General features: G+C 43.1%; 1 protein-coding gene across 1 annotated transcript in view; it reads left to right on the forward strand.

Annotated features, from left to right (window-relative positions):
- Positions 1–15,163, forward strand: part of SLC18A2 (solute carrier family 18 member A2) — a 30,007-nt gene extending 14,844 nt beyond the window's left edge. The window contains exons 5-15 of the mRNA XM_009814302.2: positions 48–140; positions 558–647; positions 755–798; positions 874–934; positions 6,091–6,186; positions 9,629–9,707; positions 9,953–10,004; positions 10,458–10,521; positions 11,624–11,743; positions 12,329–12,462; positions 15,056–15,163. Of these exons, the coding sequence (XP_009812604.1) occupies positions 48–140; positions 558–647; positions 755–798; positions 874–934; positions 6,091–6,186; positions 9,629–9,707; positions 9,953–10,004; positions 10,458–10,521; positions 11,624–11,743; positions 12,329–12,462; positions 15,056–15,163 (941 nt within the window). The remainder of the gene's footprint in view (positions 1–47; positions 141–557; positions 648–754; positions 799–873; positions 935–6,090; positions 6,187–9,628; positions 9,708–9,952; positions 10,005–10,457; positions 10,522–11,623; positions 11,744–12,328; positions 12,463–15,055) is intronic.
- The last annotated feature ends 616 nt before the right edge of the window (positions 15,164–15,779 follow it).

The following is a 15,779-nucleotide window of genomic DNA, read 5'->3' on the forward strand; positions in this document are numbered from 1 at the left end:
GTACACAGCTGCCTAATTTTGTGTTGTGCTTTTTTTTTTTATTTTAGGGATGGGTATGCTCGCCAGTGTATATACAGATGATGAAGAGAGAGGCAACGCAATGGGAATTGCACTTGGAGGCCTTGCTATGGGAGTATTAGGTCAGTGAGATGGAAGCTCTGCCAGCAAGGGAAACCACTCCCCAAAGCATGTGCTTGATCTATGAAAGCAGCGGAAGAGTCTCATCAAGTGCAATGTTATTGTGCCATCCCCAGATTAGATTCATGGTGCATGTTGAGAATAGTTTTTCGCACAGAAGCACACTTCTTATGTGGATACCTATGTCAGGCAATAATCTCTGAGATGTTTGGGGTTTGTTTAGAAGGAAGAGTATTTTGGGGAGTGAAGAATATGGTTATTGTCATGATCAATGAGCTTTGTGTTTAGGTTTTTTTTTTTTTTTAATTGCTCTTTTTGGTCACTGGGTGCCAACAGCAGGGTGGCCAAACGCTTGCAGAGGATATTTGTTCAGTCAGAGATGTGGCTTCACAACTGTGTCCTTTCTTTCTCCCTGGCAGTGGGCCCGCCTTTTGGGAGCATCATGTATGAGTTCGTGGGGAAGAGTTCTCCTTTCCTGGTGCTGGCAGCACTAGCTCTGTTAGATGGAGGTCAGTAAATATGAAGAGTCAATATCGCCATGTAGCACATCCCTTTCATATTACTACCATCTAACCCCGTCTCAAAGAAATGTTACAGTATTGATTTCTTTTCGCAGCTGTTCAATTGTTTGTTCTGCAGCCATCCAGAGCACAAGCAGAAGTAAGTATTAAGGTAAAGCACTCTAGGCAATGGATGGCACTTTGCCTTTCCTAATCCCAAGCTTTTGTTTCATAGAGTCAGAAGGGGACACCGTTACTGACACTTTTGAAGGACCCGTATATCATTATTGCAGCAGGTACCGGATCCTTTTTTTTTTTTTTTCTTTTATTTAAACCAACCACTGGTGTTATACCTGGCATCCTGGAATGCCTCAGGCTGAGTTGGTTTAACAAAGAAAAAAATCATCTGTTAGTAATACAGGATGAATATATCAGTAGAAACATAATAGGCAGAACGTTTGAAATGTAGGTGTCTTTCCAGCTGAGATGACAGTAATTACTTGCAGTTGCTCGCTAAGGCAATGAGATGTGGCCATGAAACCTTCTATGAGGCAAGTGAATAGGGCCAAGGCTTTCGGAGGGAGGGATTGCCAGCACATTGCAGGCTGGCGTAGGAAAAACCACTGATCTTTGTTTCTGTTTGAAGAGGGAGTGAGTTTGGTCTCTAGAGTGTGGATTATGTTTCAGAAAAGGTCTGGGTTGAATGGTGAATGGCGTTTCGCATTACACGTATGGTTTGTCTAATGAATCTTTCTGTCTCGAGGGAAGTTTGCCTTTTTGCATTGCTTTTTCTTGAATGTTTATTCTGAAGTCTGTAATTAAGCCTGGCCCTTTTTTAATGTTCATAAAACATCTAAAAAGAGATTGTAATTTTTACTGTTTCATTGCATAATTCTAACCTGCTTGCCCAAGACAGCAATTCTTCCAGGCATTTTTTGGCTTTGCTGTTTCTTGGTGGTTTTAGGGAATGACCATTACACTAACTCTTTGACTAGACACTTGGTCAAGCTGTGACTAAAGTTATGCAAACACTTTTGCTTGAGAAATTCTTGGAGCATAAAAGACCTTTTCACAGACTAAAAGTATTTGAGGGAAAAGAGTAGCAAAGACAGTACCTGTCATAAGAGATCAGATTTATCATTCATCTCATTCAGTACCTTGTCTCTTACAGTGCTTAAAGTAGGTGCTGCAAGGTGAGGTTCATCTAGCATATAAACTAGATTTCTGGAGAATAATGTAATTCCTGCCAAGGTCTAATCTGTGACAGAACTTGGTTTAAACCACAGAATATGATGAGGGGACTGATTTCAAGGAGTACTTTGCTTGACTAAGACTTAGCTGCTCATGCCAAACTAGTCTTAGCCAAGGAAGAGAAAAGGTACTGAAGACCATGGATCCCACTATTTTGACCATGTCCCATGTCTGCTAAGAGCAGGGATGGACTTTGTTACCATTTTCTAACACATTTGCATGGCATTCAATTTCTGCAACTATTCTCTGAAGCTGTTTCAGCCGATGTTTCGGGGCTCTGTAAAGCAGGGCTGCAGAAACAGTCTCAGGGCAGCGAAGTAGTGAAAAGATTTAGGGCTGGATAGCCTGGAATCAGGACAGTGTGTGTCAGAGAGACCTTAACTTTACTGCCCTGGCTCTTTTTGCCTCTTGCTTCCCTGGACGTGCCTGCAGGTACTGCCAGTGCCTCCTGTCTCCCCTTCCCATCTTTGATCCACAGCGGCCGGGCATGATCAGAGGAAGGGAAAGGAAGGATGTACAGAGGGGTAGAAACATAAAGACCCTCTCTGTTCCGATCCCTCCTGCTCTCGCCAACTGCTCTGGGTGACCTGTCCCCCTCCCACCAGGCATCAGTGCCCAGGATCGGAGAAAGTCCCTGTGGTGGGTTACCAGCGCCGTTAGGTACAGCACCCAGGGTCTCTGCCTCCCAGGACAGAGACTGCCCGGTGTCTTCACAGTACGGACGATGCTGATGTTCTTTGACCTCAGCCTCTTCTCCCCCTGCTTTATGTCCCTTGCAGACCAAATTTGTTTTTTTCAGAGCTGAATGCCAAATACCAACTATAAATTCAGCCTTTTATCTGGCCTACCGGTGCACATCAGCCCAAATGCAGATTTCTTGGTGCACCAGGAATATACTGTTTAAATGTTAATTGCTTCAGTTGTTTTTTACAGTGAAAAGGGTCTGAAAGTTTCATTTGTTCTCCTTTACCCCAAGGAGTTCTGTGTTTTCCTTGCTCTGTTTTCTAAGATGGGAACTTCTGATCCTGATATTAACGGGGAAGGGTGGGTAAGCAGTCGGTTGGGATGGCAGAGTTAGCTCCATGCTCTGACACCTTGAGGCCATCAGTCAAGGCATCATGCCACATTTCTCCATATCTAAGCCAGGATAATATGTCTTCTGCTTCACAAAGATGCTGTGAATCTAAATGTCCCACACTGTGTACGATGTTCAGATGCAATGATTAGAGATGAGAAGGTTAAGAGTTACATTGGGTTTGCACTGCTCAGGGACATTGAAGGTTTTGAATGACTTTTAAGCCGGTTAACGACCTCATTAAAAAGTTGACTGCGTCTCTAGTGGGCTGACTTGTTAACCATAAGTAAAAAACAGGGACATTTTAGGCACACTGCAAATGGACTACGAGTTTAAGTGTTTCTTGCACTCTAGATTTACGTACACTGGTTTCATGGTATAAATTCAGATTCAACCTCCTGAGCATGTGTCATACACTTGAGTCATAATTGTTTGTATTTTCAAAGTACAAGCACTTTCTGAACAATTTGGCTTATCTATAGCACAATATTAGCCTTTAACACACAAGGTGTCTTGAGCTCAAGCATGGTGTTCCTCTCTCTCTGAACGTGTGACTTTTTCCCTTGATAACCCGTGTTGCCAGTGAGTTAATAACGTTGACTGCCAGAACAGACAGGAGGCCAGTGCTCTCATTCCCTCACTCCGTATCGCAGTCCCTATGGCCAGTCCCACTGCCTGGTCACCTTCGGTGCCAGCAATAGCTATTGCAGGATGCGCTGTAGCCATTCCTGTTGAAGACCCACTCAGCAGTCCGGGTGGGGAGGTCACAAAGATGTGGGCATCAGAGGGACAGGACCAGATGATGTGGCAAGCTCACATGAAAACCTCTGCAGAAGAAAGGAAATGTGAGCAAATATGGACACTGCCTCCTGCATGGATTGTGTCAGAGGTGATGCTTCAAAGTCAGTGCCATCAGTGCTTACTGACCCAGGCAAAAGAAATCTTACTGATGCTTTTTGTCACTGCTAGTAGGAGCTCAGTGAATGAAGTCAATGTCGTTCTCACAGCCAGACCTCACTGACAGGGACTAGAGAAACGTTAGGTGCTACTGGCTGACAAAGCTGCATTGACAGACAAGTTAGTTTAAATTATCTGATCCAAAAAACAGAGTTCAGACAGATATCATCATGAACACATGGGTTCTTGAGAAGGTGCGGGACAGCTTTTCACTGGCTACCTGCTTTTTCACAGAAAAATACCAGTGATGTCTACGGCACCTGACAAAACCCGAGTGGGTTCTCAGCTGCAGAGGTGGGATCCAGCTGGAAGGTTGAAATTTCACACCTTCTGGCCAACGCAGGATGTTTAATCTAATTTCAACAAGAAACAATATAGGATTTATGCCCTTGAGACATGGCCCTCTAAAGAGAGGTCAGGTCCATGCAAGGCAGAGGAAGAAAATATTTTATCTTCTTTTGGGGAGGCTTTGCTAAGGTAGCACGGTCTTTATTGGACTTTGCCATGAGTTTGCAGAGTACCAGCTCAGGCTCTCGCTTTTCTTTTGGGGTACATCCTAAAGATCTGAAGTACCTTTGTCACCATGTACCTGAATACTTTGTTATGCTCTGGTGATGCTTCCTGACCTAATGAGAAGCAGATGCCACGCACACGTGCATGCACGCCTGTTTCTCATTTCTTTGTGAAGTTTGTTAAGAGCAGAATAAGACCTTTGCTATATCAGCCATCTCTGTTAGAATGGCCCTGCTTCCTCTGGCTGCACTTTGTGTAGCTTGAAATGCTTTTCCAGCACCAAAGCAGCTGCTCGAGCGTGGCTGGTTTTTGGCTCGGAAGAGGGCAGCCCCGAGGTGTTTAACTGGGGCTCCTCACAGACACTACACTAGTAGGAGCTTGCAGCAGAGTGGAAAGGTTAGCTTTAGATCTAACCTTTCGTCTTTAGGGTACAGCAGTGCTGAGCTATTGCTCCTTGCCCCGGGAAGGGAGTGAGCCAGCTAGCCTGCAAGGTCATTTTAGGAATCGTAGATACACAGTCTAATATATTCTGACAGGTTTGATCAAAGAATGACATCAGTGCTCATTTGGTTTTGAACTGTACGATGCGGAACTTGTTCCAGGAGAAATAATGTTTCTCTGGCCTCAGACAAATTCAGTGTTTTTTAAAAAAAGTTAGTTTACCATTTGGATGAGAGCTAGAATGCTTTCCTAAATTTCAGAGATTGTAAATATTGGGAAGAAAAGTGGGAACGCAAGTTTGAGGTTGTCACTTCTAGCAGTGACTTCCAAATTCCCTTGAAAGTCATTTTGTAAGGGATTAGCAGAGGGGACCTGTCCGTTGCCCGGCATTAGGCTTTGACTGCCTCAGGGTCTTCTGAGTAAGTGGGAGAGGCATCTTGAACCCAGAGAAATACCGTGGGGTTTCATAATCCCTGCACTAAAGCTGAAGTGCACTACTGAGGATAGACGAACTTGACACAAACCCACCGGAGTCTGGATCTGCAGGCAGTGGCGTAGGTCAGAGCTGAGCTGGTGGGCAGGACTGAATCAGCACTTCCACTGCTTGTCATCCTTTGCATCTGGGTGACTGAAGGTCCAGAAATTCCAAAGAGATTTGGAAGCATTTGAAATTCATAGGACTGGGTGCTAGCTATGGGATCTCGATGCAAAATTCCCTTTTGTAGGGGACAGACATCTCTGTGGTTGTCTCTTGGTATTTTTAGGATCAAGACCTCCACATCTCATCACAGTCATTCTCAGATGACGGAGGCATAGGGTCAGAGCCTGTGCCTCTTACACAACAGGGCTCCGGTTTTGCCCCAGGAGACTAGATAAAGACCAAAAGATTGTAGTTTTAGCTAATCATTTGTACAACAGTCAGACCTCATGAACTTTCTAAATGTCATCAAGCTCACTGCAAACTTTCACATTATGAAAATAGCTTAACCTTTATTGTAGAATTTCTAGGAGAATAGAAATATATAGAAAGTTAGTCTTCAGTCATTTTACATTCTGTTCTATTTAACATTAATCAACATCTGATGCATGATATATAAGACTGTAAAAAGCACAATGTTTTATGTAAAAGCATCCATTCTTTGCATGGCTTTTTGTTCATAGTAAAAAGAAATAATTATTACTACTTTTTTTTTTTCCTTCCCTTCTTTCTCTAAGGATCAATCTGCTTTGCAAACATGGCCATTGCTATGCTTGAACCAGCTCTACCCATCTGGATGATGGAGACCATGTGTTCAAAAAAATGGCAGCTTGGTAAAGTACAGTATATTATTTGCATCTCTATATTTTGTCTAATGACTGTCTCAGTTCTGAGCCTGTTAATGATGGTCTCCTTATATGCTTCAGGGTAGTAATATTTTTTTTACTATCTTTAGATTGTCAGTGTTAAACCTGCACAATTGCAAACGTTGGTCTATAAGAAAAATAGGTAGTGGATTGATGTTATTGCAATAGAGGCTGCAGTAAGGGGCAGCACTCACATCGCAAGGAGAAATAGATGCAGGCAGCCACGGCACTGTGCTTGTCCTGGCTCCTTTGGGAGCCGCCGCAGAGCATCTGGCAGTGAGTGTTGGCTGGGGCAGCTGCAAGAGGCACAGAGCCAGCCCAGGGGGGCAAAACAATTTGTGTGGGGTTTTTCCCGGAGGGAATCCTTCCTCAGTTCCCGGTTTGAATTGCCAGGAGCAGGCAGCCACAGAAATCTGCAGCAGGTGCAGTATGTTTGGTGCAGAGCATGCCCATGCCAACACATACTCCTTCCAGGGCTGCTCCTGGCAATGGGTGGGAAGAGGGATGGACTTTACTTAAAATGTAGCCACCAAGGGCATGAGGAGCATTTTCCCTTGGATCTGACAGATTTGACACCCTTTCAGTGGTTACTTAGTCATCCCATTCAACAGAAAGCAATGTGAGAGCCCCAACTTGGACCACCTTATAACCTGTAACACAGTCTCAGGAAAGCAGTGTCCACAGGCAAACCGGGAATTTGTCCCAGGTATCAGGTTAGACTAAGAGTAAAATTGGGGCAGTTACTTTCTCTCTGACATGAACAAGGCGGGGGGGAAGGGAAATAAAGGACTAACTTCCAGTGAGTGTCAAACTGTGTGCAGGAGGTTGATGTGAATCGTCTTGGGTGGGGGATGCCTGGCTGTCACGTACCACAGCGCATAGTGCTGATCCTCTCTATCGATCTGGCTGATGTTTACCATTTTAACAGTTTGTAGGAAAGAGTTACCGTTACAAACACAACATATATTTGGTAATGTTAATGAGTGTTCTGCATTGTGTAATTTCATTAAGGCATTTTTTAGTATCAATATATGGCATTTGAAAGAAAAAGAAAAATTCTTCATTAAAATGACGTTCCGCTAGCATCTGACTAATATCCCTACTCTATCTTAATGTAGGTGTCCCTATACTGTAGAGAAAGCACAAACCTTAGCTCTTATTAATGCAAACCCAGATCTAGGGTGGCCATAGCTAGCAGTCCTTAATGTGCTGCTGTACTGTTGAACGTGGTAATGACTGCTAGCCTGTAATATAGTAAAATTAACGCACAAACTTAGATATTGTAAACCTCACGAAGAAAAAGAAAGATCACTTATCTACCTCCTTCACTAGAGTTCCATATTACTGGTGCAACGGACATGAGATTTACGAATCTCTTAGTTGAATAGAGGTTCCTAGAAGGAAAATATCCATTTTAAATTAAGACTAATTTTACCCCTTAATGATATAAGTAATTGATTCCATTATGCTTTGTCTGATTTGACAGCATTAATTAAAGTTTTTAAGCCTCTTACATTATATCTTGAGCTGCAGGGTTTTAAGCAAATTATTATCTTATGCAATTTGGATATCCAGCCGTTTGAAGCATGATCTGAAGAAGGTATAAAGAACCTTGATTTGATCAATTAATGTTACTGTGCATAGAGCTTATTTAGAATATTATGGTTCTGCTTCAGTATACCACAGCTTACACACCAACCGGCAAGTCTTATTTAACAAGCCTTGGCAGTATTTTTTTCACAGTTGTCAAGGTCTGCTGTATGTGACCACTTGGTATAAACAGCTCCAAGCAGTACCAGAGTAGCTGTGGTTACACAGGTGAAAATGTTTCCCCAGCATCACCATTGTAACCCAAGAGGATTTTAATCACAGGATATTGCTGGGCTAAAAATTACCTCTCTTTTTCTTTTTTTTTCCATATGAATATCAGCGAGATAGGAAGCAAGATAGATAGGCAGGAAATGAGAAAATCTACGTTGCCTTGGTGAAAGATGAGGAGCATATACACTTAAAGGAAATAGTTTGATTGTGTACCATAATGTCACGGCTGCTTTCTAAATCTGAATTACCTGATTTAACAATGACCAAATGGAAGGCTTGCTGTGGCATGCACTACTTTGTCAGATTTTCCCAGTTTTGTCAGGTTTTCCAGTTTGTTTGCTTTTTTTCCTTAAGAAGATGCAAAATACAACAGGAACAACAGAAAAATACTGCGTGTTATTTCTTCCAAGACACATGAACCATTCAACACCATTGCACAAGGATCCAGCATTAGGCATAGCCACCCTGTTCCTCTGCCTCTCAGATATTTTTCATACAACGTCTTCTCAAGGGCTGTCCCTGCTCTCGCACACGCCGGCATCGTCCTCCCTGGTGCTCTCCGGGCAGCCGAGGCAAAGGCACAGCGCGCTCTCCGTTACCATTTCTGCCTTTGACATTTCCCCTCCGGCTGGTCCTGCCCTGCGACTTACGTGTAGGGAGAGGATGAATCCTCAAGTACAGACTGTAACTGGCTTTTAAACCGGAGATGTTTCTGGCCACCGTGCAGCCAGCATCTACTCCAGATACAGCTGCTGCTGTGGAAACCTCAGGACTAGAAAAAATTGCTGGTTCCAACAGTATGTTTTTTCCGAGTGGATGTGAGGGAGATGGGAGGGTCCGGGTACCCTCCCACCAGGGTCAGAAGGGATTTACTAGGGTGCCCTCATCTGCAAGTCATTACAGATAATTAGGTTTTTTTAATTTAAACCAATAACTGACTTTTATTTAAATTTTTACTGTAAGTATATTGGCTAAATAATTTAAAAAACATGGTTTTGAAGGTTTTTTTCACTTTTACATTATTGATATATGCTTGACTTCAGTCGCTGCTTGATCAAGGACCATACTGCGGCATTACAAACTCACCCATAACGCGAGGCCTCACGGCGTTCACAGGCGTATAGGGGGACCGTGACTTGCAAAGCCACAGCAGCAGCCCTGCTGTCCCCTCCTCCAGGGAGGGATTCACCCACCCCTGACCGCTCTGGGCTTGCTGCATGTGCTGAGCACATGCTCCATAAGCCATGCAACCGCAAAAGAGTCGCTTTCCTTGACCTATCCCAAAGCTTATTGTAGTTGGATAGAAACTTTTTGCTCTTTGTTGTTCCGTCTCCTCTCCCATACCAGTTCTTGTAGCTGATGCTGAAAAACTCTTTTCAAAGGCATCGCATCGCTCCTGCATTTCGTAGATGATGTCCTTAGATTTCACGAGAAGGCTGCAACAAGCCGGATATTTGATTCTTTGGGCTATGCACAAAGACTCTATTAGGGGCGTTCAAATCGAAATTGCTGTGTCTGGGATTTATTAGTTTCTACTAACACTTCACTAAAATCCTTGCTGATAAAACATCTCATTCATATTTTGCAGGCGTTGCTTTTCTTCCAGCTAGTATCTCTTATCTGATTGGGACTAATCTTTTTGGGATACTTGCACACAAAATGGGAAGGTATGCTTAATTTAAAAATGCTAATAATTTCCAGTCTGTCCATGTACCCTTTCCAGTGTTGCCCAGAGCAGTTTATTGATAGTAGAAATTATTAAAGTTTGTTCTATTGTAGCAAAATGACTTTTTTGAACATACTGCTACTTCGGTTGTGTAACTTGGCACTTCAAACGTGACTTTGAAACATTCAAGATCAGCTCTAACGTCTCAGTATCACTGACCTCTGAGTGATGTTTCTTCTTTGATAGGTGGCTTTGTGCTTTACTCGGGATGCTCATCGTGGGAATAAGTATTTTATGCGTAAGTAGATGATCATGTATCTTTCAAATCATCTAACTGTTCGTGTGTTCATCTTCAAATAATGTGCTTTCCCCATGAGATTTTGCTCAAGTTTCTCCTTTATGATACGCTATTAAACAATGTATAGTTAATAGATTCCAGATCAGAGTTTTGAGTGCTTTCAAATTTCAGCACTTCAATTATTTTAACAAAGAATGGCTCTGAAAGGAGGAGGATGAGCCTTTTTTTGAGCTGTCACTCACCAGGTTATCCTTGCTCATAATAGTAAGTGTGTCAGTGGTTTAATGGCACAGTTGTCTGAAATGGTAGCCCAGAACAAGGATCAAACTTTTAACTCTCACACCTGTACAAAGTGTGCCATAACCACCTGGAGAATTTATCTTAGAAAAAGAAAACCAACCTCACTGGCATGTGCAGTGTGACATAATTAACTGCCTGAAATTTCCTTTATAGGTACCGTTTGCTAAAAACATTTATGGGCTCATAGCACCAAATTTTGGAGTTGGATTTGCCATTGGTAAGAAACATTACAATGACTTCTTACAGTCTGTTGTTTATTTAAAAATTATTTTGTATGAAGTTACATGGAAAATAATTAGTTTTGTTGCCATTCTGATCTGACAGTAGTGAAGCTTGAGCTGTGGCCCAAACTGGTAGGTAGAGCAAGAAGGATTAAAGGACGGTTCTCAGGCAGTTTGAACCAGGCTGCTATTAGACCAACTGGATTCTAAAGTCTGTCCAGAATTGCTCCATTGACATAAAAACAGATTTTTCAAACTGTCCATGGATGTATACATTGTTTTCAGAAATAAAGCCATGCACTGCCCAAAACCCACAGTCTTCCGTGTTGTGGAAAAGAATTTATAGAGGCAATTTCATAGAAAAAAGAAAAAAACAGGCTTAAATTTTTGTTCATCGTATAGGAATTCCCAAGCCCATGTACTCTTCTTCAAGTACTATGATGTGTGAACTTTGCTTATGCTGGACCACGCAGTCAGGCTGGAGTGGGGACCACGGCTTGGTTTTTAGCACTTGGCTGTTCAGCAAATGTTCTGGGGCATCTTCACGCACGAGGGATGTGTAGTTAGGAAAGAAGTTACAGGCACAACTACAAATCCCCAGTTTCTCAGCAGTTTTGTCAGCTGTCTTGTGCTGTTTCTTGCTAGCAATGAAAGTGTGGCTCAAAAGACATGTTAAAACCACCGTAATAATTTTGATCGACTGGAGGCTAATGCAATCTCTTAGGCCTACAGTAAGTGTAAATTCATACAAAATAACTTTCCTCTAAATGAAAGCTACTTGGCTGGTAGTGTGAGACGGGAGCCTTTGCACGGACAGTTGCTGGGAAGTCGCTGATACGCTCTAAGGTCGCATGTCTCTTGTCCTCTGGCAAGTGTCACATGTACCCATCTATACATGTCCATATATGAGCTCAGACACAGTAAAGACCATAAAAAGCATGGATAATACAGTCTATTTTTACACAAATCTTTTGCTTGTTTAAGAATAAGCATCCTTTTAGTTGCTTTTGCATCCCTTTTTAGCACGTAGTTGGCCAAGACATTAAAAGAAAAAAAGGCAGTATTTTCCTGAAATCCGTTTCCCTCCCTCCCTCCCAGGAATGGTGGACTCCTCCATGATGCCAATTATGGGCTACCTCGTAGATCTGCGTCATGTATCGGTCTATGGCAGCGTGTACGCAATAGCTGATGTTGCATTTTGCATGGGCTTCGCCATAGGTAAGTCCGGCCTTTTCCTGCCTATAATGCACCGGACAGTTAAGAGATATATGCTACGCCATAGGTGGGAATGCCAGGGGCACTTGCAGGCTTTATGAGCTGGGGTGGGTGTTTTCCACAAGCAATCAGAAGCAGAGGGAAAGGACGCAGGGAATGTGTTTGGCATCTGTTCCCATCTCTGCTGCGATGGCGTGCTCAGCTTTGTTAGCTGAAAGAGGCTTTGAAGGCGTCAGGCACTGAACACAAATAGGACAGCCCTAGGAAAGAGGCCTTGGAACATTTAAAACTAACACCACAGCTGTTTTTCTAATATTCTGTGAGGGGAATAACTCCTCACTGACCCCCTGCCTCCCTGCGCGCATGATACAGATGGGCCGGGAGCCCCTAGGAGCATCTCTGCTTTCTTCAGTGAATGTGGACTATGGAGCCAGGAAAGGTTTGTGTTATAATTACAAACATGCCTTTACATTCCTCAAATCAATTTGCAAAGCGGGAGTTTTGTCTATCAAATTACTGTTGTTTAAAGTGACTGCTGCAAATGTTGTGTCTGAGCGATCTTCAGAAAAGGGTTTTTATTTATACAAGGTCCTTCTGCTGGTGGTGCCATTGCAAAGGCCATTGGATTTCCATGGCTCATGACAATTATAGGGATTGTGGATATCCTCTTTGCTCCCCTGTGCTTTTTCCTTCGAAGTCCACCTGCCAAAGAGGAGAAAATGGTAAGCATAACGTGGTTTCTTTCTTTTGGTTTTGGGGCTTTTTTCAGTGAAACAAATGATAACTTATTTCTGCATCTTTGCCTCTAACTTCCTCAGAATGGGACCAGCGCAGTTTATTTCACCCACATGCATCGTCTTTGGAATGAACTCCCCCTTCTTTTTTACGTCCAAGATGTATAAAGGAAAGCTTTTTATTAGTTACATGTTACAAAGTCACAAATTCAATGATCATGAAACAGGGTCCAGCAGACATTCATCTGCAACAGCATGCACTGTGGTGGAGTCACCATAAAAAGCATTTTTGTTTTCCTTGAAGTGCCAGAACTGTATTGACCAATTCTGTTTTATTCCTTTGCGTGCCTCAACCTGGGTTTTTTCCATGGTCCTCTACGGTATATTTTTTCTTCCTCCTTCTTCCTCCATACAGACCACCTACCCTTACAAATTAATAGCTTCTCTTACCCTAGCTGTACCACGGGTCTTATCCTGAGTCTTTTTTTTAATATAACTTTGCCAATGACTTAATTTTCTAGAGCAGTCAGAGCTCCCCAGCCGCTGGATGGTGATAAGAAGAATGATGCTTGGCCGAATCAGCATCTTGCCCAGTCCCCTGCAGCCCGCAGTGGGTATCTAGGGATGAGTCTCAGAGCAGGCGAACGTGTTGTGATACATCCCTAAAATTAGGGGCTATGAGACCTAAATCAAAAGTGACACTGTGATTAACAGCCTTTAACAGACTTTTCCCCTGTTGGTGTTCATGTTTGCTCTCTGAGTAAATGTAGAAGTCTACATTACATTTACTCCTCCTGGAGTGAGGCGTTCCCCTGCTTATTCCATGAGTTCTGCCCCAGGACACCCATGACTGTGCCTGCAGGAACGTTTCACCCCTTCCCTCCTCGTGCTCACTGTTTGCTTAGCCTGTCACTCCCCCCCCGCAAAAAAATGTCCTTTTCCTTCATTTCCGCCCCTACACCGATCTCCTCTTCCCCTTCCTCTCCCATTTCCGTAGCTCAATTTGCCCTTTCATGTAACGTCCTTTATCTGCTCCCCTACTCTGCTGTCGCAGGACTTGCTGCTCCTGTAGATTTAGACTAAATCAGGTTCAAAAGCCCTCTTACTGCAGGGGGGGATCCATGGCTATGCTCACAAGATTTTCTCTGCCAGCAAGAAGATGGGAAGCTCCCAAAGGAATTTCAAGGCAGTGCAGTCAGTAGGCAGAATAAGCCCTGTTGTGATTCCAGGGCTTGGAAAACCCTGGAAAACAAGTACCAATCTTTGCTGCAGCATCTGTCACTGTCTGTAGGTCTAGCCCACCCAGCGCTCCATCCTTGTTCACGCTGAATGAGGTTGACCTGGGCCTAAAATGTAGTTGCTAGTTGTTTATTTGAGTTAAAAGAAAATGTATTTCTGCATGGCTGTGGTCTTACTATGCAGGGCCACATCTCTGCAAGGTAAGGACAGAATCTGCTGCGTCTGCTGCTTACTCTTTGCGCTGGCATGAGCAGAACAGAAGGTGGAAAAATGAATCCTGCTGAAACAGTGGCGTATGTGAGGCCAGAGACCCTTTGTTTTGCACGTATTTGGACTCCAGAATCCCAGAGATTCCAGTTAATCCCTTGTCATGACCTTTGTAGACTGCGCTGGTTTTTGTTTGTTTTTACGTTGACTCAGGCTGAGGAACAGAAAGGAAAAAAAGAAAGGCTGCTGCTGTTTGCTAGAGATATGAAGTTTATTGTGTGCTTCCCTGGTCACTGCCAGGGTTTCCCCTGTAATAGGTAATCACTGAAGGGACAGACTCTCTCTCCACAGCTTAAACACCTTCCAGCGTCTGCCCCCTCAGCATACCTTTAAATGCAAGGGGACTCCTATGCCCGAAGTGGCTTGTGTCAGTGAACTGATGTGCCATTTCTTTCAGGTTTGAAGAGTCAAAAGGAGGGTTCCTACCTCATGACCTTTGCATAATTAATTAAAACCCAAACTTAATCACATTCTGTATGAAAGATGCTACACAACTGCTCTGAGTACAGACTCCAATTGCCCTAGGAAAAACTCATCCCAAAGAATGTAATATTCTAGCTGGCCCCTAACTATAATAATCACTTTTAACTTGCCATGGGTGCCAAATCGCAGTATTTGTGCCACCCCTCTCAGCAGAGCCCAGTTAGGCTGTTCTGGAGCTCCACAGAAAGGGGTGGGAAAAGAAAAGCTGGTAAGAGAGACTCAGCTTGAGGCAGGAGGACTCCTCTTGCTCATTCATCCAGCTTTTAGTAGATGGAGATTAAATATAGGAGAGGTAAATGCCTGTAACTGGAGAGCAGGTAGATGTATGTCAGTTTAATACATGGGCTGAAATACTGGTTCCAGGAAGGCAACAGGAATTTGCTGGTGATGTCTTTAGGGCCAAGAACCCACCTCACACAGACCTAGGGACTTGATTTACCCTAACTGAAATCAGCCTGGGTTCTGCTTTCAGGGAGGAGAGCTGAATCCCTGACTGGTGGCTGCAGCCAGATGGCTGTGTGGTGGCATCAACCACAGACCTCAGCTGGATGCTCAGCAGAAATGCTGATATTCACGCTCTGTTTTCTTTCAGGCAATACTCATGGATCACAACTGTCCTGTGAAAACAAAAATGTATACCCAGAACAACATCCAGTCCTACCCCATAGGTGATGAAGAGGAGTATGAAAGTGATGAGTAACATGAAAAGCCATATAACATGTTTTGGTGTACAAATGCAGTGTTTCATGTGAAACGTCTCATCCAGAAATAGGTTTTAGTTGTACTGTACATTTAATAGTGAAATGGTCAAAAAAACCAAAGGTATATTACTCATCGCCCATGGTTATAAAGCAGACTGCTAACCGCCTTATAAGGAGGGAAGAGCTTTTATAGAGGATTTGTATAGCGTTAATCTTTATTTTGCGTATTTTATTGAATATTACACTATATTTTTTATTAAATGTGTAGTATAAATCTGTATAAACATGTGAATTTTAACTATTTGCGTTTTAAAGTCAACTCATTGGCATACAATATTTCATATTTTGTTTGGAGTCATGAGTTACTCTGAAGAGCTCGGGTCTTTCTTATCTAATTGGAAGGAGGGGAAAAAAAAAAAGCAAAGCTCAAAGAAAACCTTTCCAATTTGCATCCTTTTATATTGCACCCTTGTAAGTACCATGAGAGGAGCTGAAGGCCAGAATTCAGTGTGGACATCACTTTTTTGATCAACTTTAGGTCATACATTAGTGAAATAAGAGGCACAACTACTTTGCCAGTTTAAAAAATGAGCTCTCCCTGAACCACTCATGGAA

This window comes from Gavia stellata, chromosome 9 (genome assembly GCF_030936135.1).
Source record: "Gavia stellata isolate bGavSte3 chromosome 9, bGavSte3.hap2, whole genome shotgun sequence".
Taxonomy (NCBI): Eukaryota; Metazoa; Chordata; class Aves; order Gaviiformes; family Gaviidae; genus Gavia; species Gavia stellata.